General features: G+C 40.6%; 1 protein-coding gene across 2 annotated transcripts in view; it reads right to left on the minus strand.

The window, feature by feature from the left end:
* jag2b (jagged canonical Notch ligand 2b) overlaps positions 1-25,888 on the minus strand; it is a 50,348-nt gene that overhangs the window by 18,460 nt on the left and 6,000 nt on the right. For both annotated transcript variants that reach the window (XM_088403454.1, XM_088403455.1), the window contains exons 3-7: positions 13,178-13,232; positions 9,204-9,461; positions 7,944-8,004; positions 2,807-2,937; positions 77-196 (exon numbers count right to left, since the gene is read on the minus strand). In XM_088403454.1, the coding sequence (XP_088259580.1) occupies positions 77-196; positions 2,807-2,937; positions 7,944-8,004; positions 9,204-9,461; positions 13,178-13,232 (625 nt within the window). The remainder of the gene's footprint in view (positions 1-76; positions 197-2,806; positions 2,938-7,943; positions 8,005-9,203; positions 9,462-13,177; positions 13,233-25,888) is intronic.

A 25,888-nucleotide genomic window follows, 5' to 3' on the forward strand; every position in this document is an offset into this window, starting at 1 on the left:
ACTGTCACAAATTGACAACTTTTCCTCCAGATTAAGTTCGGTCCAGCGGCCATGCTTGTCGAACACAAACACTCACCTATCTCACAATCCTTGCCCGAGTAGCCTTGTGGGCACACGCAGTTGTACTCGTCAGGCTCGGTGTTCATGCATGTACCCCCGTTGATGCATGGCTGGTGGCGACCGCAATAGTTCAGATCTGGAGGAAACATACTTGTTATAATGCACAATAAAATACAATACAACAATAAAATATTCCTACTTCCTTAAACATGCTGTGAATGCAACATCCAATAATGCCCGTGATTGTACAATAGCATTTAATGAGCGTATCACTGCCGGGGGCCACCCCAGATAACCTACCTTAGCGCTCGGTAATCATGGCTATATATAGAATACTGTACATATAATCGGAGCGGCCAGGACACCTCTCATCTTACATTTTAATGTTTTTTTGAAACTCAAGACGTTACAATGCCAACACGTGGAAGAATCCAGCACGCATTCTCATTTCGGTTATTGAAATACACAAAGTACTTTTCTGAAGGGATGCAAACGCGCGTGTGTGGGGGGGGATGAGAAAGTGGGCGAAAATGACAAGCTCTTGGAAGCAATATCGCTTTCCACCGCATCCTCAACTTTGCTAATTGGCTGCCAACATTCATCCGCTCGGTGCCAGGACTTCCCTGGAAGCATGTCGGAGTCGTCGCTCAGTATAGAGCACCAGCTGTCAGTTTGACGGGAAGCGCTGAGTGTTTCCTCAACCGCTCTGCCGCCCGCCGCCGTGAGAGTGGCCTTACGCTGTTTACAGGATGTGCCGGAGGAGTTGGAATCCTTTCATTATTAATCAGCCGCGGAAAAGCTCGTTATTTTCAAAAAATACGCAGTCTTAGCTTGGCTCGTTTGAGACTATTCCACCCCCTTCCACTAAGCCCGTTTGATCCTTGAGAAGCGGTCTTAGCCCAAAGGACGGGTCACACTAAATAAATGAACGGGGATGAGTCTCCACTGGGGATCTTAGGACCCACTCTCATCCCCCAAAGTGCACTCAAGTGATCAAGAGGATGCGCGGGGATCGAGTGTCCTCGCCGCTGCTCAAATCACATGAGCAGTAAAACTATACAGCTGCCGTTTTCCAGTCAGAGAATGGGGAAACGCGTGTGTGACCTGACGCACAAATACGAACGTCTAGGCGACACGTTCACACGTTTACACGGTTCGCCAATTATTATATGATTTAGAAGAATATTTTCCCGCGTTTTTTTGAGTGAAAAAGGCATCACAGGCTCGACGTTTTGATTGGCTGATACCGCGGCACATGTGATGAAGGTATTAATTAGCGTTGCAACTAATACAATTTTAAGATTCGATAACTCCTGTAAGAAAATGAGTTTTTTCCCCCCAAATAGTCCAGAAAACAAACTGATATTTCTTTACGATTCGGTTACTGGTTTGATCCGTAACATCGCAGAAAGTAGGCAAAAATGTTGATCAATATTTTCCAAAATAAAAGCGGGTGTTTCGTCTTCAGAATCATTTGTGTTTCAAAGACAAAAGAGATCTGATATTAACTCATTCAATCCCAAACACATACAGTGCTTATACAACTTTACTAGATCTGTCACTCGAATATGTTTAGAATGGATTATTCTACCGATTATTTCACCGAATAGTGGAAAAACATTTAATTTGTATTAAGAGTGTAAATCAGGGTTTACTTTTTACTGAGTAATTACATCTTTTATTTAGTATTGTTTAGAAGTAAAAACAACCAAACAAATAAATTACACACTACTACAATACTGATTTATTGATTAATTTTTTGATAAATTTTTTAAATATTAGGATAAAAGGATGGTGTGAAAATAGCTGGCACTGAATGAGTCAACTGCTAAGTGATTGAAATTAAAAACAAGATGGGAATTTTTAGCTAATCATCAAAGATAAATAGCAATTAATTCATTCAAGCCAGAAATAGTTTTTTTGTTTGTTTGGTTTTCGAACGAGTCCGCACATTTATTCCCAGCTATTTATACATAAAAAATAAAAAAATCTTTGAAGTGATTGGTTGAAGGAGGATCTAAAAATGGCTGGTACTAAATAAGTAGGTACTTGACTACTTAAAACTACCTCAAGTACTAATCAATTATTTACTACCTCAGGTACTCTGGTAATCACTTTCCTACCTCAAGTAATAAATTATCTTAACACAAAGTAAATATTATACTTCAGACCTTAAGTACCTAAAATAATTGATTATTTTTGCACCGTATTACCTAAGTACTTGAGTACTACTTGAGTACTTGAGTACTCTAGTACTTGAGTACTAGAGTATTTAACGATCTAAAGCAAATGATTACTTTAATGCTCGATTCATTTTGTACCAATCATTTTAGACACTCCTTTAGCCAAACACTTGGGGGAAAAAAAAGCCTAGTATTGAGTTTCTGGACTTTAAAAATAATAATAATAATGAATAAATAAATAAACAATACATCAAAATTGGACTTTTGTACATGAAAACGACTTTTGTACGACAATTGTACATGAAAAACTAGTAATAAAATTAGACCCACAAGTAACTTTTCACTGATTTCGTTTCACTCATTTAGTTTCTCTTTGAGACTGCTCGACAAGTCGCAGACCTTCAAGGCAAAAGCTAATCGTAGAGCAAGAGGAACACACGAATATGCTGCGATGATATATCCCGAAGAAAAAAAAAGAAACCCATAGCTTGAGGGTACCTGCATGAGGAGCGTGCGCCAATGAGGTAAGCGTGGGAGGCGATGACGCCAAAGCTTTTGCATACCTTTATCGCACAACAGGCCACCCCAGTTGCGCTCGCAGTTGCACTGCCAGGGGCTGTTGCAAGTGCCGTGGACGCATCCGGGGAAGACGAAACATTCGTCGCAGAACTGACCCTTCCAGCCGTAGTTACACCTACGAGCACGCAAAAACATACAGTGTGTGTCATCCATTTTATTTTAGATTCTGCATTAACCAAAACCGGAATTTACCACCAAAAAAGGAAGTTATAGTCCGACATTTCCGAAATATATAACGATGGAATCCTTGTTTGGACGAAAGAAATAGCTCAAGCCCGTACCCTGTTCAAATGCGCAAGTCAACCGTGACAAAATAAACCCTTGCTTAGGATTTTTGTGTTGAGAAATACGAGCATGTCAGCGCTTGAAAGCAGCCTGGTGACAGTCGAATGAAAATGTGGATTTTTTTTTTTTTTTTTAAGCTAGCCCAAGATGATGCTGACATATGACGCGGACACTTTGCCAGTCTGGCACCATAAATTTACAACAAGCATTGGCATGAACACAGTATTCACATGCTCTTTAGTTTATTGAGGATATTCTCTCTCCATGTATTTTATTTCTGGCTCGTTTGGTGAAAAATTCTATCATCAATGGTAATGCACAACAAAATAAAGGCATCCAACGTTTTACAAAGCAGTTACTACCACAATTTAGCAGTAAGGTGTTTCATTATACAATTAATTTGCTCTTAATTGGAAAAGAAAACTTCTTCTCATGGCATGACTAATGCTGACAGTTGGACAAAGTTGCCGTTCCTACTGATCACTAACAACATGTCGCCTGTTGATGATGAAAAAATGATCAACGTTTGTCATTCATAATGAAACAGAAATATATACATTTTTTTTGTCAGTCCATGAGGTTATTATTCACGAAGGTGGAGGATATTTTCTTAATATCGTCAAGCAGGAATACCTTTTGCTCGACTAAATAGATGATTTCTATGAAGGTTTATAATGATTTAAAAAGGAAACTTCAATTTTATTTTTTTACAGTACATTTTGTTAATCTGATACATGAAAAATAAGACTTAAATTTATTATAGGGAAAATATTAAAATTTTATTGCTGAAAATAGCTAAATCCACCCATTTTTATCGCACTCAGAGGCGGCCATTTTGCTGCTTGCTGTCAACTGAAAACAACATCACAGTTACAGGGTTCAAACAACAACCAATCACAGCTCAGTTTGCTCATATTCCATAAACTTGATATTAAATGAATATTTTATTTGTTCATCCATGTTCAGTAGTTAATATTTTAAATACAATTAATTTGATAATCATTTTTCATATACAATTACTGTATTTTTCAGACTATAAGTTGCAACTTTTTACTCATGATTTGACCCCTGTGGCTTATAGTCCAGTGTCACTTACCAGTACAAGAGTATGAAAATTATGGATACATTTGCAAAACATGCAGGTATGTTCAGTCTTTTAAACATAGCATGTTGCTATAAGCAGGCAATTTAAAAAAAATTATGGGTGCCTCAAACAAGAGTGATATCGTTTCACCTCAATGAAAAGTGGCAAAAACGCACAAATGGGGATGCACAGAACATACTGTGAACAACATTTTTGACTTCCACTCTAACCCATAAACATAAGAGCAACTATGATCCCAAAATGCTTTAATAGCATTTTAAAGACTTCTAAACGTTAAACTAGCGCCTCTCGTGTCAAGCCATCCCAAGGACTCCTACTGACTAATCTTAGAGGTGGGTGACATTCCAGGGCAGGAGGGGTTAAGAATACATCCAGCAGGCTCCCGTCTGGAAAGCGGGGGGCGGGGGTTCCCGAGGCCTATGATGACAGTGGCGCGGCGGCTTCTGAGGGCGTCTGGAGACGGCCGTGTGTTTACAGAGGCTGCGCACGCGCCTGCCGCTTCATGACAACACCCGGCTATTCCGAGGCTGCGGTGTCGTCGAGCCAGCTGTCTTGTCAATTGGCTTCTATTTTGGGCCGGTACTCCTGCAGACGGCACCGCTGCCAATGCGAGAGACGGGGTCTTTGAACGTCTCTTGGTTGGGGGGGGGGACTAAGAATACTTGACATGCTTTGCTGCACTCTATTTGATCGGCTTCGTGGGTCTAACAGTAATGTAAGAATAACTTTACGGCAAGGGGACAGTCACGCTTGTACATAGCTTGAGCTACCTTGACTTACAAGCGCCCCAACTTGTGAATTTGTGAAGTTACAAGATGGTGATTTTTTTTCTTTTTTTGTTTGTCTGTAACGTAGGCTCACTCACAGGATGCACGCATGCACCTTACAAATCCTGCACAGTGCAGGAAAGCTGCTAAATACATAATATTTTGCACTACATGATATTTCGCACTATTATCCTTATATCGATACAGTTTCTTCTTCTATTCCATATACTCCGTAAGGTGCTCAGAATGTAAGTCCATTTATTAGTGGTTCATTGTTACTGCCCTTATTGCTCTATGACTGTTTTTTCTTTTGTTTGTTTTATTGCCTACTTTATTATTTGCTCGATGGTAGAGTGTAGTGAAGTATTACAATGCATATGACAATAAAACTCTTGGATTTTGAGTCCAAACATGATGCCATGATGTGCCAACAGGATTGGTTGACTCATTGATTTTTGATAGTGAATGAGTTAACCTAGTAACTGTTTGAGCAGTTAAAATAGATCTGTGCGTAACTTAGTCAAATTATCAGTGTTTTTCCAATGAGTGCGATTTTTCTTCATTTTTATGGAGGATTAGACGCCTGATTGGAGATATTAATGATTTAAACTATGCATCAACTGAGTCATGAAACAAATGAAGGTCCAAAATTAAGGTAGCACAGTAATTAGATGATGTGCCACCATCTGGTGTGATGCATAACTAGCGTACTTCCCGGCCAGCAACAATTGTTTTCAACATAACAGCCGGGAATTTAGTCAAATGTTATGGCTTTGATACTTCCTCCTCCGGAGGAACATTACAAGATTGATTTAGTCCAGCATTCCACACCAGTGCTGTACAGAACAGCAACACTGGGAAAAAAAAAAAAAAAAAGGCAAAAATAGGCCAGCTTTTACAGGCGGCGCAAACGTGGTTTATGGCTGTAGGTCTCAACAGGCTTCCACGAATCAAATCTAGGATGTGCTAGAAGCACCGTTACTCATCCGCAAGTAGGCGTGGGTCGGATTCCAAAATCATGGCGGTGGCACATGTCAAAGGTGACGAAAAACAGGCACCACCAACGCCAGGCCGTCGACAAGATACCCAATGTGCGCCTCTATACTACAGCCGCACATGAAGCACCCACCGAAGCCTCTGGCGAAACGGGGCAACGTAAAGCCCACAAAACGGATGAAATAAAGAGAACGAAAGGGCACCGAGAGATCACAAGGGATTTATTGCCTGCTTTGTTACCCGAGGCTTCATTAAATTCATGCCAGAGCAAGAAGAATCTTTACTGCTGCTCCTCCACTCATATCACTTTTCCTGTCTGCCGGGACCTGACATTTCAGAAGAAGAAGATGCCTCGCTCCCTTTTCTGCCTGCTAACTGAAGATAGTCAGGTCAAGCCTTCTTGTAATAATGATTTCATCTAATAATAACGGACTGCTGCAATACGTTACAATTTGTTTGGCCCTTGCCCTTACCTAAAAAAGAGAAGCGCATTGCAGATGAAGAGGGGGATATGGTGATTCGCAGCACGTTTACAGCGCTCACACTCACAACCCCCGTCTTGGGCTCGAGTGGTAAAGAAAAAAAAAAAAAACCGAGGAGATGCTTGGTATTCTGTGTGGGATTTGGGCTGCCTAAAAATATAATGTCAGGCAAAGGCACTGCCTGCGCTAAACTGAGACGCCTGAGTGGAAGCAAGGGGAAAAAGAAAGGAAGGCAAGTCTGAGGGTGACTGTTCAGAATTAGGTTTATGTATTCTTGTTTGTTTTGATGAGGGCACGCAACTTTGTTAAGACTTAAAAGCAAAATGCTTTCAAACAATCAAAAACATATCCTAGTGCATTTTTTTTATAGTCTACTAAGGTTGAACATGATTGAAGTAAGTTCATATAACTATTCATTATTGATTATGTCATCTATAGATCAACAAAATTCGCCGATGCTAACTCGTTAGCATTCGCGATTAGCATTAGCGCGAGAGTGATGACCGTTTATTTCACACCTACATCTTGTTATATGTACAATACACGTGTAATCGTGTCCCAAAAATCACTTAAAATGTTTCAAAAATATTCTATTAGTAAACTTAAACATGGAGGTCATGAACTTCCTGTTCTTCTTCTTCATCTAATGTAAGGTTGAACGCGAGTCAATGCGAACCAGTAAGCAAACATGTTTAGCATTACTGTGTTAGAAATTAACCCTTTAAATTCTACAATTCAATTAACACCTAGATATTGGTATATGTAGATTGCACACGCACAAGTAATTGTGTGCCGGTGCTGCCTGTTTGTTTCCTGTTAACTTATCCGTTAACTTCCTGTTCTTCGTCTTCTGGGCTGTTTTGGTTAAAATTTGAACACCTACTGTAAAACCGAGCCACTATAGATTTGAAGGTGTAGTTTATTCTTTGATAATAGAGCCTGAGTGCTTTTTGGGAATTCTTTCCTTAATTTTGGAAAGCTACATGCGTTAAGATTGTCGTTAATGGAAGCCCGCAAACTAGGAAGTCAGTAAGTGTTTCTGATTGAAGTAAGCTCTTATAACTACTCATTATTGATTATATTCTATATATGCATTTTTAGATCAACAAAATTTGCTTATGCTAACTGATTAGCATTAGTGCCCATTGTCGTTAATGGAAGCCCGCTAACTACGAAGTCAGTAAGTGTTTCAAGCAAAATTGACTTTTTTTTTATCCATCTTCCAACTGAAAATGACATCACAGTTGCGCAGAGCTCAACTCTTAATTCTTATTCCACAAATGCGTTAAAAATCACAATGCTATATTATGTCTATTTTCCTGTCGAGAAAACATTTTGTGTGGACCTCCTCTTCAGGAAGTAATACGAGTTTGATTTTATACTACATACATCAAAAACAATGTATAACATTCCGGCGCTCACAAAATGTGTTGACAAATTCAAATCTGAAGACTTTCATTACAGTAAGTGAATATGCTAGTCTTACTTGCATTCTCCTGGAACGGAGCAACCACCATGTAGCAAATTACAACCTTGCTTGCAGATCGCTAGAAGGAGAAAACGAAAAAAAAGACGAGAAATCAAACGCTTGCAAATACGCACATTAAATGTTTATTATTCAGTGAGCGGACGTAAGAAAACACGAAGGGAATCCTTGACAAGGGCAAACGGGCAGGCGCAGGTTTGTTAGTTTGGAACAAGTGCAACAGGACATCGTGATTCATGCTTCCTTGAGCCGAGTTAGAGGTTAAGAGGGCCACGACTTTATAGCCTGCCTGTACAACAATAACCCAACTGAAAAACAAACGGCGCCATCTACATTAACACCTACTTAAGCATTGTTGATTTTAAGGTGGCACGGCAAATAAATTCCAAAGCAAGTCGAATTGTAATACCTCACTTGCAAGGTCCACTGCTAAGCTCAGTTTAACATTTGAAAAACGCTAGAATTAATAAATTAACTCATTCAATCCCAAAGACCCATTGTTCCAGTTTTTAAGTATCCATTCAATTCATTACTTCAGTATGAATTGAGTAATTAAGAGTAGAGTATTTACTAGAGTATTTAAGTACTTTGGTACTTAACTGGCTAAAGTAGTTCATTACTTTAGTACTTTTATAAAAAAAGTCATCAAATACTTTAGTACCCAATCATTAATTGCTTAATGCTTAATATAATGCTTGTACAGACAGCCAAACACTTAAAAAAAAAAAAAAAAGTAATCGAATGTCTGAACTGAGGGGGGAAAGCATTCTGTGAATTAAAAGAAAAAAGTGTTTGCTTTTTTTTTTAAAATAATTTATTTACTGTTGAGCCCTGCTATTCACAAGAAATAGGTGCCAGGCCATGAAAATCCAAGTATAATTGACACCTATTGAAATGCGATGGGAGGAAAAAAAAATATAATTCATTATTATTATAGTAAACATACATACAAGTACACATGTTCACATTTTTTTTAATTAATCACCCGATTAATCTGAAATAGTTTTTGGTTTTCCCCAAAAGATCAATAGTCCTGATAAGTTGCTTTTATGTTCCAATTAATTTGCTCTTAATTTGAAAAGAAACCCATACTATTCCTGTCACGGCATTAAAAAGCATTCACGGAGTTTTTCTGATACCTGCAGAAAGTCACATGCTAGGTTATGATGCAATCTTTTACCGCTGTGTGAATGAGTTAATTACATGCCAGTTGTAAACGCAAACTCTTGCATTTGTCATGCTTCCTGGGGGTTAGCTCACCTGTCTTGCAATCGGGGCCCATCCAGCCCTCCAGGCAAACTTGGGCGCCAGACTGCTCACAGCGATAGTGGCCAAAGTAGTCGTCACGGGGAACGCAGAGTTTATTGCACTTGTTGCTGTAGTAATTGTCGTCGCAGCGCACCCGGATACGGTAAATGATGCGCGCCACAGGCCCATCATAGTGGATGGTCTTCCAGGGGTCACCGGGGTTTGCCATACCGGTGTGAGCGCTGCGCTCAATCAGGTGCTCGTCATCATCTGAAATCAATACAATTGGTTACCTCTTACTAGAAACGTGCCCATAAAAGACATTTGAACCAAAAAGTGATTATAATGACCAAAATCACATTAGGAAAGAAGTTAATCTTTTGCTAATGTTAAACTATATGTGCAGACCAGATATGTAAAGTGTGATGACCAAATTTACATTTTTTGGGGGGGGTTATTCTTGTTATTTGGCACTGTTGCCTGTTCTTCCAATTTCCCATGACACAGAAGTCATCTCAGCAGCAACATCAAGTGCAGAAGATGCTAACAATTAAAGAGGTACTTTACTTATCTAGCCATTTTCAGAATAAAAAGTTAGTATTTCGCCTATAATTAATCGGATAAGATCTCTCCTTTTCATGCATGTTTAAATTTTCTGAAAACAATAATACTGTAACAGGCACAGTCAGGGTTTCATGAAATAAAATCATTTAAATAATATTACCTATTACAATGTATAATAATAGAAGCTCCGCCCCTGTCTGAGCCCTGAGCGCATGTCATTTTCAGTAGTAGACAGTAAGAGGCATAACATTTTACAGTTATTAATTGTACATATGTTATAAAGTTGTCAAATTAAAGACAGATTATACCTATAGAAAGACTGATATAAAAAAAAAGAAATAATAAAACTGGGCTGATGATTGGCGCCCTTAAACCGCAATTCGAAAAATATCGTCATCGCCTTTGTTTTTTAAACTCTGATGACCAATAATAAATCAATTTAAAAGTGTCTTAACTTCAAGGAGCTCTTTTTTTTTTTAATTTTGGATGCCAAGCTTTTATTGGCCCCAAATATCAGTTATTGACCTCCTTGACTATTATTAATGGGTATCAGCAAACATTTTTTTACAGATAAGATTCTGTCAATAGAGCAATCAGATTTAACTTTATTTGGCATGAAACTATGAAAAATTCGTTTTTCACGATTACAGTTTATTTACCAATTATTGGCGTTCCTTTGTTATTGTTTATGTTGATCGTGGTTACTGCTTCGGTCATAAATTTCAAAGTAAAAGCAAATATTTTCAAATCTATTTTAGTCAAACATAAAAGATAATTTGGTGTGTTTTCATGAAGGATGACAAAAAAAAAATTGTTGGGAAGCCGAAATCAGATTGAACAATTTTACGGCTCTAACGATAAATCAATTAAATTAGCTGTCGATGAATTTGACAGTCGATTAATTCTGACAGCTCCACTAAATAAGCTGTTTCTCACAGCGGCTCTCACAAAAGCGTCCGCAAAAAAAAAAAAGTAATTAATCGGCGCGGGATTGCGGTCGGTCAACAATCTGAGTGGAAGCGGAGGGCCTGCGATTTCCTTTCCTGCGTCGCTCCGAGACGCGCTGCACTTGAAGTCACATTTGAAGTGAGCGAGCGCTCACACACACTCCCATACACACATTTTCCTCTGCCGGGGTCTGACACAATGTCAGACAGAATTAAGCAACAATAACAAATAGAACCCCCGGCAGTTGCCAGATAGAGAACAATGGGCTCCGGGCCCAAGCGGGCTCGGCTACCTCGGTGTCTAAACACCCAGCCCGGCCGCCCGGTCCGCTCCGCTTCCTGCTCGATAAACACAAGGAAAACAGCCCGCTGCCTTTCCTGAGGACGCGAGGGGGGCGGGGGGTGGGAGCGGGAGGGACGGAGGATGTGATGCTGGAGGAGAGGAATCTCACTGACATACTGGCGGGCTCTTACGTAGGACAAGACAGGAGGCGGATGCTGACTCAGGCCAAGATTCTATTCTGATGGCTCACTAATAGAAATATGTCCACGCATGCATGATGTACCGCTACTTTCCGTCAGGTCCATTCAAATACGTCTGCACGGGTGACATCGCTTTAAAAAGTCACGGCGCATATCAACAGGTGGCACTGTAACCCAAAGGGACGGGGGAGTCACGTTTATTTGTAACTTATCCATTTTTAGCAGTAAGAAAGTTATTATTTTGTCTATAATGACTGCCAACCAAATTATGGCTCAAGAAATATCTTGAATTAGACATTTTGCCACTTGCCGTCAACTGTAAACCGGTGGTCCCCAACCACCGGTCTGCGGCCCGGTACAGGCCCGTGGATCAACTAGTCCCGGGCCGCACCCAAAATAATGTTTTGAAACTGATTCAGTTCAACAGTTCATTCATTTGTGCTTTGTTTGGCTTGATCTTTGTTTTTGGCGCCGCCTCTGGCCGCTGTTGAAATTACATTTTGAAGTGAGAAGGATCGTGTGATTTTAAGAGTTGGTGACTCACTCATTTTGTCTCAATCAAAACTGGCCCACGACTGTCTATAAGTTGTACGTTCTTTGTAAGAATGCTGATTTTTGATCATATGCCCAAACTTGGCTCCGCTAGCTAATGCTAGCTAATATTAGTTCTTATCGTCATCATGTTATATAGCGCTACCCTGTAATGTAGATGGAACATTATGTTTGTGTCAACTAAATGGTCGTCAACGTTTGTTGACTTTATATGCTAATCACTGGCGCGCTGATGCTAATTGCGATTATTAACCGGTTCGCATTGTCAAATTTTTGGGGTGTCTAAAAATTCCCATGCATTTATTATGTATTTCTCTGTGTGCAAGTCGAGGTGTTTTTTTTTTTCCCCTCATTTTCAACCCCCATATTGGGGTGGGTGTCAATTTATAAATTAAAACTAACCAATTTTTTCCACATATCTGTATTTGAATAACATTAATTTGAATGATAAATAAGTAATTTACAAGGCTTATACACAGAGAAATACGGTAGTTATATCCACTAACTATATCCACAAACTCTAGAATATTAAAACAGAGAAAAAATGTTATTTTAGAAAAATTATTGGGGGGGGCGGGGGAAGGAAATAACGGATGGAATAATCAATTTTGAAAAAGATTCGATAGTGACGGCCCTCCAGCCTGAATCAGACTAGACAGAAAAATAAAAATATATGCACAAAATACGACGGAATGATCCCACCTGAACAAACATTAATTGCCACTGACGGCTACAGATGGCGGGAATATGACTCCCGCGGCCCCTCCAAAAGTTTCAAAAAATTATTTCGTTCCTTAATTGTGATTACTATGACAAACGAACGGCCAAAAGAAAACCCTATTTACATTTCTCATGTTGTATAAATAGCCCCCGAATGACTAGCAATGTCCGCTTTACGTGTGACCTCCTCCAAAGAAAGCGGAAACCGCATTGGGCGAGAAGCTAATCACAGCCATGATGTCAATTTCTATTTCGTCTCCATTGTCTGCATTCCCAAGCGCGTTTGATGTGACAGCCTAAACAGGATGCGATGCCTTTTTACAAATAAAGCAGACAAGCGGACAAAAGAGAACGGCGCGGTATGGAAAAGCATCCATATACACGCGCGCACAAGGATATTTGAAACTGGCGAAAAACGCCAAGGGATCAAGGGTGCGCGAAACATTTATAGTCCTCAAACGATTCCTCCCAGACCGGGCTACCGCTCGGACGGGAAAAAGGGGATGTACGGGAGTCGGGCCGACGGACATTTCCGAATGAAAACAGGACACAGCTGGTCAAGCGCTGACCGCCGACATGGCCGCTTGTATTGTATACAGGCTGTCTTGAGAGACCAATATATCCAACGCCACATATTTTCGACTGAAAAACGTCACAATAAGGAATTAAAAAATTTCTCGTCTTGCCAAAACACCTGCGGCGTGTCATCGCTTCACTTACTGTTCCGGGTGGTGTTGTCCCAGTCCCAGGCCTCAACAATTAAGGTGTACGTCCGCTGAGAAAAGAAGACAAAAGAAGACGTCAATGCAGTTAGTTGATGCCACGTTTATTACAGAATTATTATTATTATTATTATTACAGAATGCGTTTTGTAGCTTAAAAAAATAGTTTTCCAGTATTACTCATATATTTATAAGCATGAATAGACTTTAAATCGCTCACATCCTGTCAGCGTCTGAAAACGATTTTGTAACAATACATATGGTGGTCATGACGCCATTTCAATATGTGTATCCCGTGTCTTCTATTGTGTACAAAGAGGAAGTGGTTTTTTTTTCCCCCCAGAGAAGCTCAGGTTCTCAATAAGCACACAATATGTTGCCAGGAGGGACGGCAATTTGAGTACATTTTCTTGAGTGATTGCCGGGGCAAAAAACAAAAAAAAAAACATAAAAACAAAACAAAACAAAGATCCATTAAAATTCCAAAGTGAAAACAATAAGGGCCTCAAATAAATTTGGAACATGGACAGAAGAATTGTTAAGCCTGTCAAATTTTAATTAGAAACTAGAAAAAGCAATTTCTCAAAAAATTGCGTCTGAGTTCTCAACGATCAATGAAAACTTATGAAAACAAGTTGGAATATTGTGCTGTGAAATCTTGAAAGTTGGAATAAAGGCAAGTTTGCTAGCCTTTCTTCCTATAGGGGTCAATCTGTTGACCAGATCAAAACATTGCCACAAATGAGTCACTAGAACACAATTTATCAATAAGATGCTTCATGTTCCAAATCATTAGCTCTTAATTTGAAAACTTACTTTTTCCCGTCACAGCCTTTAAGCAAAGCATCATGTTAGATTTGCTGATACCTGCAGAAACTCTTAAAATCTCATGAACCCTACACAAACCCTCATTTGAAGACCAACAGCCTAAATAAAATTGCCTGGTTCTATATCTCATCAAAAAAATGGATGCATCCTACGAGAGTATTACAATGCAATATAAAAATAATGTACGATGTCATGAGCATTTGCGAGTCCAAAAGTCAGCGTGCTGCAATATCAAATGGTTTAAAGCAACAGGGTTAAAAAAGAAAAGACTTTTACCACGCATGTTTTTAGGGGAAACTAACTCCCACCAAAGATGAGGTCCATTAACAAGGTCACTTTGCCAATATTAGCTACAGTATGAGCGCTCAATTCACACTGGCTTTGTCCTTGCTTGTCAGACACTGAGGTACAGTAAATAAGCAGCTAATGGGATTATCTTGTTTCAGTTTTGCTTGGCTCCGAACACATCATGCAACGGATTAATATAAACACTGCCTGCATATTTGTAGTGTAATATGAACAGATGAAAGGAGATCCCAATTAAGTCAGTATGAAAAAAGATTCTGTGTAGTGTTTTGTCTCAAAAAAGATTTGAAAGAAAACTTGAATATTTACATGAAGTGTACAGTACAACAAATATCTCAATTCAGTCAAACAGAAACGGAGGAGGATAAAATGTTGTCATGCACGTCAACAGAAAGTGTCAGCTGTCCAATTAAACATTCAGCAGGGGAAAAGCACCATGGGCCTGGGTTGGCAAGTTTGTTTGGTAATTGCTGCTTGCCTGCAGTGCATTAAACAATAGGTGAGCGCATCTCATGTTACTTGAGGTGTGTTCACACCTGATAGCAAACTGTGACTTTGAGCAGAAGGCGGGGTGTACCATGGACTAGAAATCCTAAAACCCTATTAACTTACTGACTACCACTCAGAGCTTTCGACATCAAAGATTCATTATAAATGGACTTGCAGTGAATGAGTAAATTAAGCGTAGCTCTGACTGCATATCATATTCTATGGGGGAAAAGTCAACCAAGTCGGGTAAGTCATCGTTAAAAATAGGGCAATTAACATCTGCCTTGAAGCTTAGGTGGAACATGTTTGTGCTGCCGGTTTCTGAATGGACCTTTCTTGCAATTGAGTGCTGCAATGGCGGAAAGGGAGAAGGGCTAGCCTAAAAAACAGGATATCACAACTTTGAGGTCATTTCCAATTAAAAACGGTATGACGTGTGATGAAGTAATATTCAATTATTTGAGTGGCAAACGAGGTTAGAAAAAGAAAGACACATATGCAAAGACCATCTTGACATACGGTTCCATAGCCTAATTGCAAACTTACTGATATCGTTAAAAACAATATTAGGACATGGAGCTTCTGAAAACAAAGTGATAGAACTTCCCAAAAAACACTAGGGTTGTTTTATGCGAGAACATAACTCGTCATTACAAACAATCTAGTGCATAGTAGCTTGGTTTAGGTGTTTGGTGTTTTAACCAGCAGCAGGCATTCAAACATGAAACCGCCCAGTCTGCTCGTCAAGAACAGGAAGTGACCGCATTGAAGCTAATCAGTAGCTCCATTCTCACTCTTGTGGACCTTAAATGGTGATCACAAGCACACGAATGCTAATCGCAATTGCTAATTGGCTAGCATCGGCAAATTCAGCTGGTGTCTAGAAGATCATAAATAATGAGTAGATATATCCACACAGTTCATCTCATGTTCTAACTTATGGATACATCAAACGTTTGTTAGGATTGTTTGCTCACAAACATTTCCAGCAAATTTCCGTCTGGGTGCAACAGAGAAACCTCTGGTGTGTAGTTTTTTGACTTGCAACTTTATACATATGATTTTCTTACTGGTCAAACTTTGGTCCAATTTAACGACGCCAGAAGGACTTCAAGTGATCCAGGACCAAATGTGTGATGCAAAACGCACCGTGTAATATTTTCTGCTTTGGTCTGGACCAGGAAACAAAATTTATATCATGTGAACACGCCCTTAGATGCTTATAAATTCTTTTTTCAGAAGGGAGAAACACTTCGCTTGCATCGCGGCTGATAAAGTTGAAAATAGCGATAACCCCTCCAAAACTTGTGCTTATTTTGTTACTTTCAGTACTATGTTGACATGAAGGGGTTGCTAAGCAACTATGTTTTTAGCGACAGAGGAAAATCCAGAAAATTCTGCCTGCTGTCAATGGTGCGTGCCGGCGCGGGCACATGCACACTCCGTAAGCGTAATTTAGCCGGTGTGCTGCAGGGCACACTGCTAGGCAACCAGCTGACCTAAATAGCAATCATTGCGTCACCATCGGAGACAGTTGTAGTAGCCACAATGTGACCTCTACTGTAATGTCACGGATGGGACACTGGACCCGGGAAGACTTTGGCGAGGGGGGCGGGGGGTAGTTGAAGTATTAGAACTCGCCGTCGCTCAAGTGAAGCGGGAAAGAGAAATTGCGGGGAGGAGGTGTGCGATCCGTCAAAAGTGTGCGTTGTTGATCTGGGGGACCAACAAGCCGGTCGGCCGCTCGCTGCTGGGCTGCGGGATTAAGTTGGCTTGTCTGGCAATGGCTGCTGGCGGGAGGAAGGGGAGGGGAGTGTTATTGTGGAGAGCCTCCATTTTTTGATAGCGCTTCAAGCCCGAACGGAAGCGGCGATATCTTGCCGATCGTCCGCCTCGCGAGAACCACTCCGAGCGGGGGATCGGACGCGCAACAGATGCGGCCCGATTGATGGATTATTCGACATGAACGTGGATCATCCCGCGACATGTAGCTCGGCTTCTGACCTTTCCACCTACTCCTCGCCAGACCCCTCCCCCGCCTCGATGGAGTGGGCTAGTCGGAGCACGCGGGTGGGTGGGCGGGTGGGTGCGTATGCCAATGCATAGAAGAGGTACAAAAACACTTCCGTCCCCGACGTCCACCGATGAAGGGGTGTCCGGAGCGTACCTACGCATCTTCTGCCAGAGTCCCACGCTGGCTTCATGCGCGGCCCGTGCGCGCTGGGCTTGCGCAAAGCCGCGGACTTGTCTGGTTTCCCACAGACCATCCCAGTCTGTGATTAGCTGGATTAAGTGACAGCTGCCCAATGGTCAGAACAAGATAGATGATGGGCAGGGAGTGGGGGAGGAGAGGCGCTACTGAACAAAGACCCTTGTCCCAACACCGTAACTCACCCCCCCCCATCCCAATCAAAACCATTGTCCACCATGAGACACGGTCATCTTGAGGACAATTAGCAATCAGCATTCGCACCAGCCAACCGGGCGAGATGAGTAAAAAGGAGTCAAAAAGACAAGCAACTGCTTGTGCTGCGGGCAAACATATTAAATGGTCTGTTCAAGAGATTTCAAAATAAAATTGGAAGTTTGGGAACTTCTAAGGAACATTTTCCCCGGTTTGGATCTTCGAGCGGCCGCGTAAAATACTTAGTCTGAGAGAATGAAGAAGCTGTCAGTCAAATCTCCAAAAACCCGGCCCTGCCCTACTCCTAATGGATTAGAGGATTTACTCGGAGAAATCCTAGTTTTCAACTGAAGAAGGGGGGGGATTTTTTAACCAAAAAAAAACTCACATATTTTAGGTGTTACTGCATTATGCATCAGGTGAAACTGCATATAATTCCATATAATCTCATAAAATTGTTCTCAACATTTGTTGTGAAATCACAAGGTGTGTTTTATTCACCAACTCCAGAATGTAGATTGTGTAAGATCGTGTTTTAACTCTGCCTCACCTACCAGAAATTGTGTCATTAATGACAATTCTCATCCGTTAAAAAAAATAAATAAATCACAATAAAGACAAACAACATGACACAATTTAGTGAGAATAAATGAGATTAATTTGATGATGACACGAGTTGTAATTCCCAATGACCAAAATGGGCTACAGTCCACATTGCTTCACGTTCCAATAAATTTGCTCTTAGTTTGAAAAGAAAAAGTACGTTATCCTCACAAGCGTCGGAGGCTTGCTGGTGCCTATCCCAGCTGGCTTCGGGCAGCAGGGCACACAGAGACAAACAACCATTCACGCACCCGATCACACCTAAGGAAAATTTGGTGTGTCCAATCAACTGCCATGCATGTTTCTGGAGTGTGGGAGGAAGCCGGATTGCCCCGAGAGAACCCACGGGGGCACGGGGAGAACATGCAAACTCCACACAGGAATGCCCCGGCCGGCTGGATTCGAATTTGGGTTTTAGATCGTAAAATAAAACCTCAAAAGTAAAAACCCTCTTTCACGAATCATAATCCAATTGTGGAAGTGCTCGATACAACATATGTCCACAGGCGTAGATTTTCTCGCCAGATGAGTTGTGGACGTCTTGACGGGTGGGCGTTTCCCCTGCTGCAGAGTCATTTTATGCCTTGTATAAAAAAGAAAGAAAAAAAAAAAGGGCCGGGAAACAGAGGCAGGCGGCAGTGGGAAGTGGAAGCTGGGGCAGGTTGGGGTCACTAAGCATGGGGATCTGCACGCTTTTTTTTCTAAAGAGGGGTCAGCGCTCCGCATGTGGGGCGATGTGCGTGTTTGCATTCGAAGAATACTAAGAATGCGAGATCCAGGCCTGGTGTGTAATCCCATGCAAAATCCCAGTCGGCCAACGGTCCGCTGTCAGTGGGAGCGTCTGCCATGAGGATCAGCAATGATTGACTCATTTGTGCCTCCTGGCTAAATTTTGCGTCTCGGATTTTGCTTTCGGGATCGCGCCGATTCCCATTGACGACGGAAGCAGAGATCGCTATATAAAAAAAAAAAGATCCTTTAACTTATCTGATTTTGTTACAAGGTGACCCGAATGGTCAACGCTCAGGCTCATCCACGCAGTGTCACTGACATCTCCTGATTTATTGCCTTCTGATGGGACATGAGGTCATCATGATTCATCCCGTGGCCAGTAATCGCCGCATGTAATCTTCATTAATCTGTGATGTCAATCCCAGCTTTTAGTTTTACTAGGGCTGAGGGGCAACGCGCCATGCCATCTCTGCTGGATCGAAACGCCGGGACGGTTTCTTTTTTTTGCCGTACCACGTCGACGCATCTCTGGCTCGCTCCAAATGGGGATGAATAACCGCAGTTCTCATGCATAATTGAAACGGGTGCTGTCTGAAAATGGGGGGGGATCAGTCCTGTGATGTTCCGTTAATGGATTGCGGTGCAGACGGATTTTACAATTAGTCTAAGATTTAACTGATGGCAACTATATTTGGTACAATAGTAACAATTTGCAAATGGCAGCACATTATTTAGTATTCATAATTTTGGCACTTGCTAAAAACAACATCAGTAAAAATAAGTTTCGTTTTTGGGATGCATCCTTACCTATTACCCCTTTCTAACGCACTTCAATAGTTCAGCATATACCACAAACTAATAAAAAAAGCCACTAAATAAAACCAAAAATGGGAGCGCCGTCTTAAGAATTCCCTTCCTTTACATAATTGGAGAAAATGAATGGTATTTGTGGTCACAGGTTGTTTGCAAGAGTGCCAAGAGCGGTTTACAGTCAAGGCAAAGCATTTGGCTGGCTAGTATACACCGGCTGTGCACGCACAAGTACGCGCCACACACACACACATCAACACAGAAGGACGCACGGCCCATTGAGCAGGCTGCTATGATGCCAACAGGGTCATTAGCCTTCAACACACTCTGGTTCTAATTAACCAGCACGATCCAGGCAGGACTAAGCATCGTGAAGAAAAAAAATCACACAAACGCATCCCTTTCAACTTTACACTGTATTCGTTTTACTATGACCACCTTGACTTTTAAACATAGGCTGATAGTCCAGATTTTTGACTATGCAGAGTTCCAGTTTGATATGTTAGCAAGTTGCGCTATAAATTGCACAAATCCAACCCCGTGAGAAAACTAACAACCAAACAATTAATGGTGGTAATATATTATTGACACATGTTACATGTTAGCTTAGCACGAAAACGACCAGAACGTTCCACGACTGGATATGTTTACGATTCTTTTACTTTGTAGCACTTAATTAAATATTTAATAAGGTATATATGTAAATAAACTAGGCCCCTCCCCCCAGCGCCAAAAATGGAGTCATTGGGCCGGATTTCATGTGAGAGATCCAGAGTAAGTTCATAAAACTAAAATGTTTCATTTTCATTTTTAACTGGCATTCAAACTTATTAACTTTGGATATTATTTAAAAATTTACAAAGGGTAAAAAAACCCCAAAGCAAAACAATGTATTTCATTCCTGTGGGTAGTGAATTCTTTTAACTTTGCAACCAAATTTAGAAAAGAGTAACAGGCACAAACAAAAATGGATATTTGCATTGTTTTACTTTGAAAAGTTGCTTGCCGGCTAAAAATAAATAAATAAATGAATAGATAAAGTGCACACATCGCAAAGCTAAGTCCAAAAACGTTATTAGCTGTAAATCTCAGGGCAAAATATGAAGTCTATATACATATAAATATTAGGTCTGTGAATCTGTCTCACAATTTGATCAGATTCCGATTCTGGGGTCTATGATTTGATTTAGAGTCATTTTCATTTCAAAACGCTTTCCAATTCAAAACAATTCAATTAAATACGATTTCCACATCAATCTACAGCTGTGCGATAAATCGTCGTTTATTTATCTGTTGATGTTTTTGAATGATTCTGCAAAAGTAAATAAAACGACGGTAACACATTAGCTTTGCGCGAGCCAAAGCGCATGTGTTCTGGGCTACTGGTCCATTACTCCTTGAAGGCGGCTCATTTGGCCCGAAGACATTGAAGAGTTGCCACAGCAATGGGCATGCTCCGCAAACATTAGCGATCCAAAGTAAGAAGGGGGTCCGAGCACAATGCGGCACCGACTCCCAATCGGGGCCCATTAGCATTTCAAACAGGTTCAGCAGCGGTGCGAGGGGTTAACTGCCCATGTAATGACATGCGTTAATTACCGCCACAAGGAGCCCGTTGCACCTGCACATCTGTTAAGAGGAATTGGATGAAAATGAAACTGAATTACAGGCTGCGGGGCGTTCAGACGACAGAAGCGGGAGCCCGCGGGATTTCGCAGATCTCAAACCTCGCAGCATCTTTCCCCGTGTCGTCACAACATTGCTTTCATAGCTCTATCAAAGGCATCCGGCGGCCTCACAAAAAGCGTCGTCGACTTGCCCCGGCCGGTAAGCCCCACCCACTCAGCTTAGGAAGTTTATTTCTGTTGTACAAGTTTCCATGACAGCTCATAACCACTTTGAATGGCGGTTTACACATTCAAAACGAAGCCGACTCCGGTGGCGGTCGGGCATCGACCTGGGCAGCTTGGATTTCCATACGAGGACGCTACCGGATATTTAAAAAGCATTTGATTGTTTGAGTAACTGCTGGATGGCATGTAGACGCGGGGTGGGCACTTCCATGAATTGATATATAATTAGATGCTGACATTTAATGAATAGCCTCAGCAGGTGATTGATGGAATAGCAACAATTGATATTATTATACGCTACACAATCGGAGTTGAAATAGCAAATTCATGTGAAGTGTTTCAATTGATATGAAAACACCAGCTTCGAAATCATAACACAATACAAAATAATGAAAATAAACAGGTTGTACACTCTAGTTACACGACTGTTTCTCCTTGTGAATCTTCTCGTTTTGTATTTGAATGTCTCGCTCAATAAACGGCTGAAAGCGGCCCCGGTAACGGATGTTTTCTTTTCCGCAAGTCACTCAGCGTATCTGAGGCTTGTCAATGGTTATTGCTACAACTAATGTTAGCATTTCAGCTTAGCATGAAGCTAAATGAATTTGTAAATGAAATGAAGCCACGTGGTTGTTTTAAATCCAAAATGTGTAATTTCCTTTTATTTTAATTCACTATCCAAAATGTTGCTCGGTGTAAAATAAGTCACGTTAAATCCGACCGTACAGTGCTCGGAACTCAAGTTTACGCTTGTCGAAGCTAAGCTTGAATAAAAAGCAGTAACTTGAACGAAGAGGTTACAAACTAGATAATTACGAGCTCAATTCAAGGCCGTGGTGGCGCGCAGGTGAGTAGCTTTGCAAACAACAATCTTCGGACCAAAAACGGAGGATGGGGGAAGGCGAGCACCGCGGCGAGCAAAGATAATTGTTTACCAAAGGCCTATGCGGCCGTCTCCTAGCAACAGCTTTTGAGAAGCGGCGTATCAGGTGTGGCTGAACCACGGCCGCCTCCGCGCGGCCTCAGTCGGCGTGTTCAGCTCCGCGCTTACAGTAATAGGCCAGCGCCGATGAAAGCGGTGACTTACTGTACAAGTCCTGACTCAAAATGATGAAACGGAACACTTACTGCGGCTTCCGTCCAAATTCTTTGTAATGTTTAAAACACCACGTGGTGTATCACGCTGGCCCAATTTCCAGAGGAAGCTTTTTGGCTCATATAGGTCACCAATACAACCGTGACGACAAAACTTTTTGCCTCTTAAAATAATTCCTCAAATTCTACAAAAAAAATTCAACTGCAGGCTTTTACAGTTCATAAAATCAAAAATGAAATGCTAAGCTAGCTTCCTGCTATATTGATTTCTGAGACTTTTGATTTGCTAATTAATTCATTGATCGAGCATTCTGCTGTTTGTGTGGAATTATTGTTGTGCAGTGCAATTCTGGGCTGCTGCCAGTAGAGGCGCTAAAGATATTTAAACAGAAACAACATGACATCCTTCCGCTATGGTACAACTCAAGGTAGCATTTGTTTCTTTAAAAGAACAGAGGCATCTACACCCACTTTTAATCATCAATTAACGTCAAGTATTGCACTGATTAATCGATTAAATCGACATAAAAAAATTATTTCCGGGCCTTTATTCAAAAACATGACATTAATTCAACCACATCTTGATACTCAAATTCTAATCATTATTTTTGATCCTTTAGAGAACCTGATTTGCAAATGTCAGACTCTCAAGACATTTTATTTTATTTTTTTAATAATCCAGACATTCAATGGGACTTATCTTTTTTAATTATCTTTTTTAAAAGGGGGGTCTAAAAATGGCTGGTCAATTAAGAATTAATTACAAGCACCAAAGTGCTAAAGTCATCTATTAAGTAATCAAACACTACTAGAACATTTTAAGTACTAATGTAATCTATTACTTTGGGTACTGAATTAAAGTAATCAATTATATTAGGTACTAAAGTACCTAAAGTGATCGATTAATGTACTAAATAATGAAGAACTTTCGTACTGAATTTCTTTTGGTAACTGATTACTTCAATACTTAATTCATTTAGTATCAGACTTTTTCCAATATTCCTTTGGCCAAATTATTGAAAAAAAAATTGAGACCTATATAAATTAGAATTTGGGATTGATTGTCGGATCTCTTTGACCAAAAATAATAATTTCAATTAAATGTTATATCATCCTTCATGAAATCGACTGATTGTCATTGAGTAGAATCAAAATGAATCATTTACAAACATTTGCTTTTATTTTGAAAAAAAAAAATCAACAATCTTGCCTATTTTTAGACTTTTAGGAGCAAACCAGTAACCGATCGGAAAAAAAAAGTGTCGACATTTAAACTTTTTATTTTTTTGATGGTAAATCGATTAATATATAATAAATTTCAAAGATTAATTATTAAAATAATCGTTCGATCCTTCAAAAAAAAAAAAAAAAATCATGGCCACTAATGGCCAAAGACAATTTTTTTTAAGCGTCGTCTAACTTTGAAGGTAGTATTCCAAAGTTTACTTGGTGTGTTCCACAGATCCCGCTTGAAAAACCACACGCATGGTTGGCTGCACTTGACTGCATCTGCTTGAAAGTGCACGCCGCGTGCATTTGACGGACACGTGGCTGGAGGAGGGAGCCAAACCCATTCAAATAGTTTGGGTTCTCTCCAGTAAAGGCAGTCTCACACAGGTCTGTGCACATTAGCACATGGTTCTAATACAAGTCGGCACTTCCTCTTTTGATACGGTCACGTCCGCCAATCAAAGTCTTCATCAATGAGAAAATGTAAGCAGGATCTATCTCACTTGCGATCTCTTCACACCCAAAAATTTGACAAGGTGAGGACTGCCCAAAGGAGGAATTAACGTCCTGTTGGCCGGATCCTTCTTTGACGTTAATCCACACAGAGGCGCAAAATCCATAGCGCGTCTAAAAGCTTTAATGTAGCTTCCTTGAGTACTACTTTCCGATAGCAAGCGGCGCAATAAATCAATGTGATGGAAAGCCTTGAGTGACTGGAAGTCAATTCATTGTGCAAGAACTAGCAGCGCTTCTCTGTCATGACATTTTTTGTCGGTTGAGCGATCAAAGTGATACAGGAAATGTACACATGACATACTAACTGAATATTTGGAATGACGAGTGAAAATATTCCGTAAATCAGAGGTCCCCAATCTGCCCGGTACCAGTCCGTGGATCAACTGGTACCAAGCTGCAAATAATGATGTTTTGGAACAGATTTAGTTGTGGTTCATTCATTTATACTTTGGCTTGATCTTTGTTTTTGGCGTCGCTTGTGGCTACCGGTGATATTACATTTTGTAGTGAGGAAGGACGGTGTGGCTTCACTTGAGAGCACACACATTGTACAATCGTACATTAGCCAAAGAACCGTTAGTACAAGCCACACCAATTGGGTTGACTGAAAGACAACCAAGGGCTCAAAAGTCAAACACCAAGTAAATAAATAAAAATTATTGCCTTGAAAATCAAGCAATTGTTAATAATATTGACAAATCAACCACAGCTTTGTATTAAATCTGAAAAACATTTGAAACAAGTCCGTTATTCCTTTAAATTCCACAGGCTTTGAAGGCCTCAATCACATGTCTCTTTAGTGGCAATAAAATAAAACTGGACAAGTACTGGAGACATTTCAAACATTACGCAATCCGAGTCCAATCAGATATTAGCCAAAGCGTCACGCTGGTCTGGTCAGTACACCGAAACGAAGCTCTGATATCTTGTCACGGAACAAGCAGCTCTTACTAGAAATGCAGGAGGAAAGATGAGAGGCACTACTGCAGGCTGACGTTAACGGATATTCACTCGTGTCAGCAACATTTTCTATACGCTGTACAGCAACGTCAAGTCATTTAGCTCTTTCACTACCAGCCCTGTAAAAATGGATCTTTGACGTCTATAGCCGTCGACGGCAGTGAACGAGTTAATTACTTAAAAAAAAGACATGGGAAATAAAGTTAATTTTATGTAAAAACAAAGTAATTGTACTGTCTGGCCACCCATTGGGTATTAAACAACCAAGTAAATGGAGCTAATTTTCATCATTTCTAGCCTGAAACAGAAGCCATGCAGTTACGCTTACAACCTGAATCTAAAATGCAGGCTAAGTGAAGCCACGACATCCAGTCACATGATTGGCCAAAAGGCATTTCTTAAACAATTCGAAAAGTCCACTGCACATTCCCATTTCTTGTTTTTAGGAGAGTGAGACAAAGCTAGCCACCGCCAAGTCATATGCAGGCCAGTACTCGTATGCATTACGGGTTACAACAATACTTAACAATATTTACAACCTTTAGCGGCTAATTTATGCTAGGTGCAGCTATAATGGAGCCTGAGCCACGCTAGCAACAGGTACCGCACAGCAACGTTAGCGTAAAGTTGTTTGCTAGCATTCTGAATTGGTGTTTGAATGTAATTTTGGAACAATGTAATGTGTTTGTATTGGTAGTCGGGCGCAACACTTGGAGTAGACGAGCCAAGCTGCCGAAAACAGCTTCATAATAAAAGTGTAACAATGTATTCATATCCATATATTATTTGGTTTATTTTGAAGTTAGCCTCCTCACTGTGCTTCTGGTGTGTTCTACTGTCACGCAGGGTATGAACAAATGTTATTGCAATTTGCTTGACATAT

This window comes from Hippichthys cyanospilos, chromosome 20 (assembly GCF_059441005.1).
Source record: "Hippichthys cyanospilos isolate Australia breed blue-spotted pipefish chromosome 20, RoL_Hcya_1.0, whole genome shotgun sequence".
In the NCBI taxonomy this organism is placed as follows: Eukaryota; Metazoa; Chordata; class Actinopteri; order Syngnathiformes; family Syngnathidae; genus Hippichthys; species Hippichthys cyanospilos.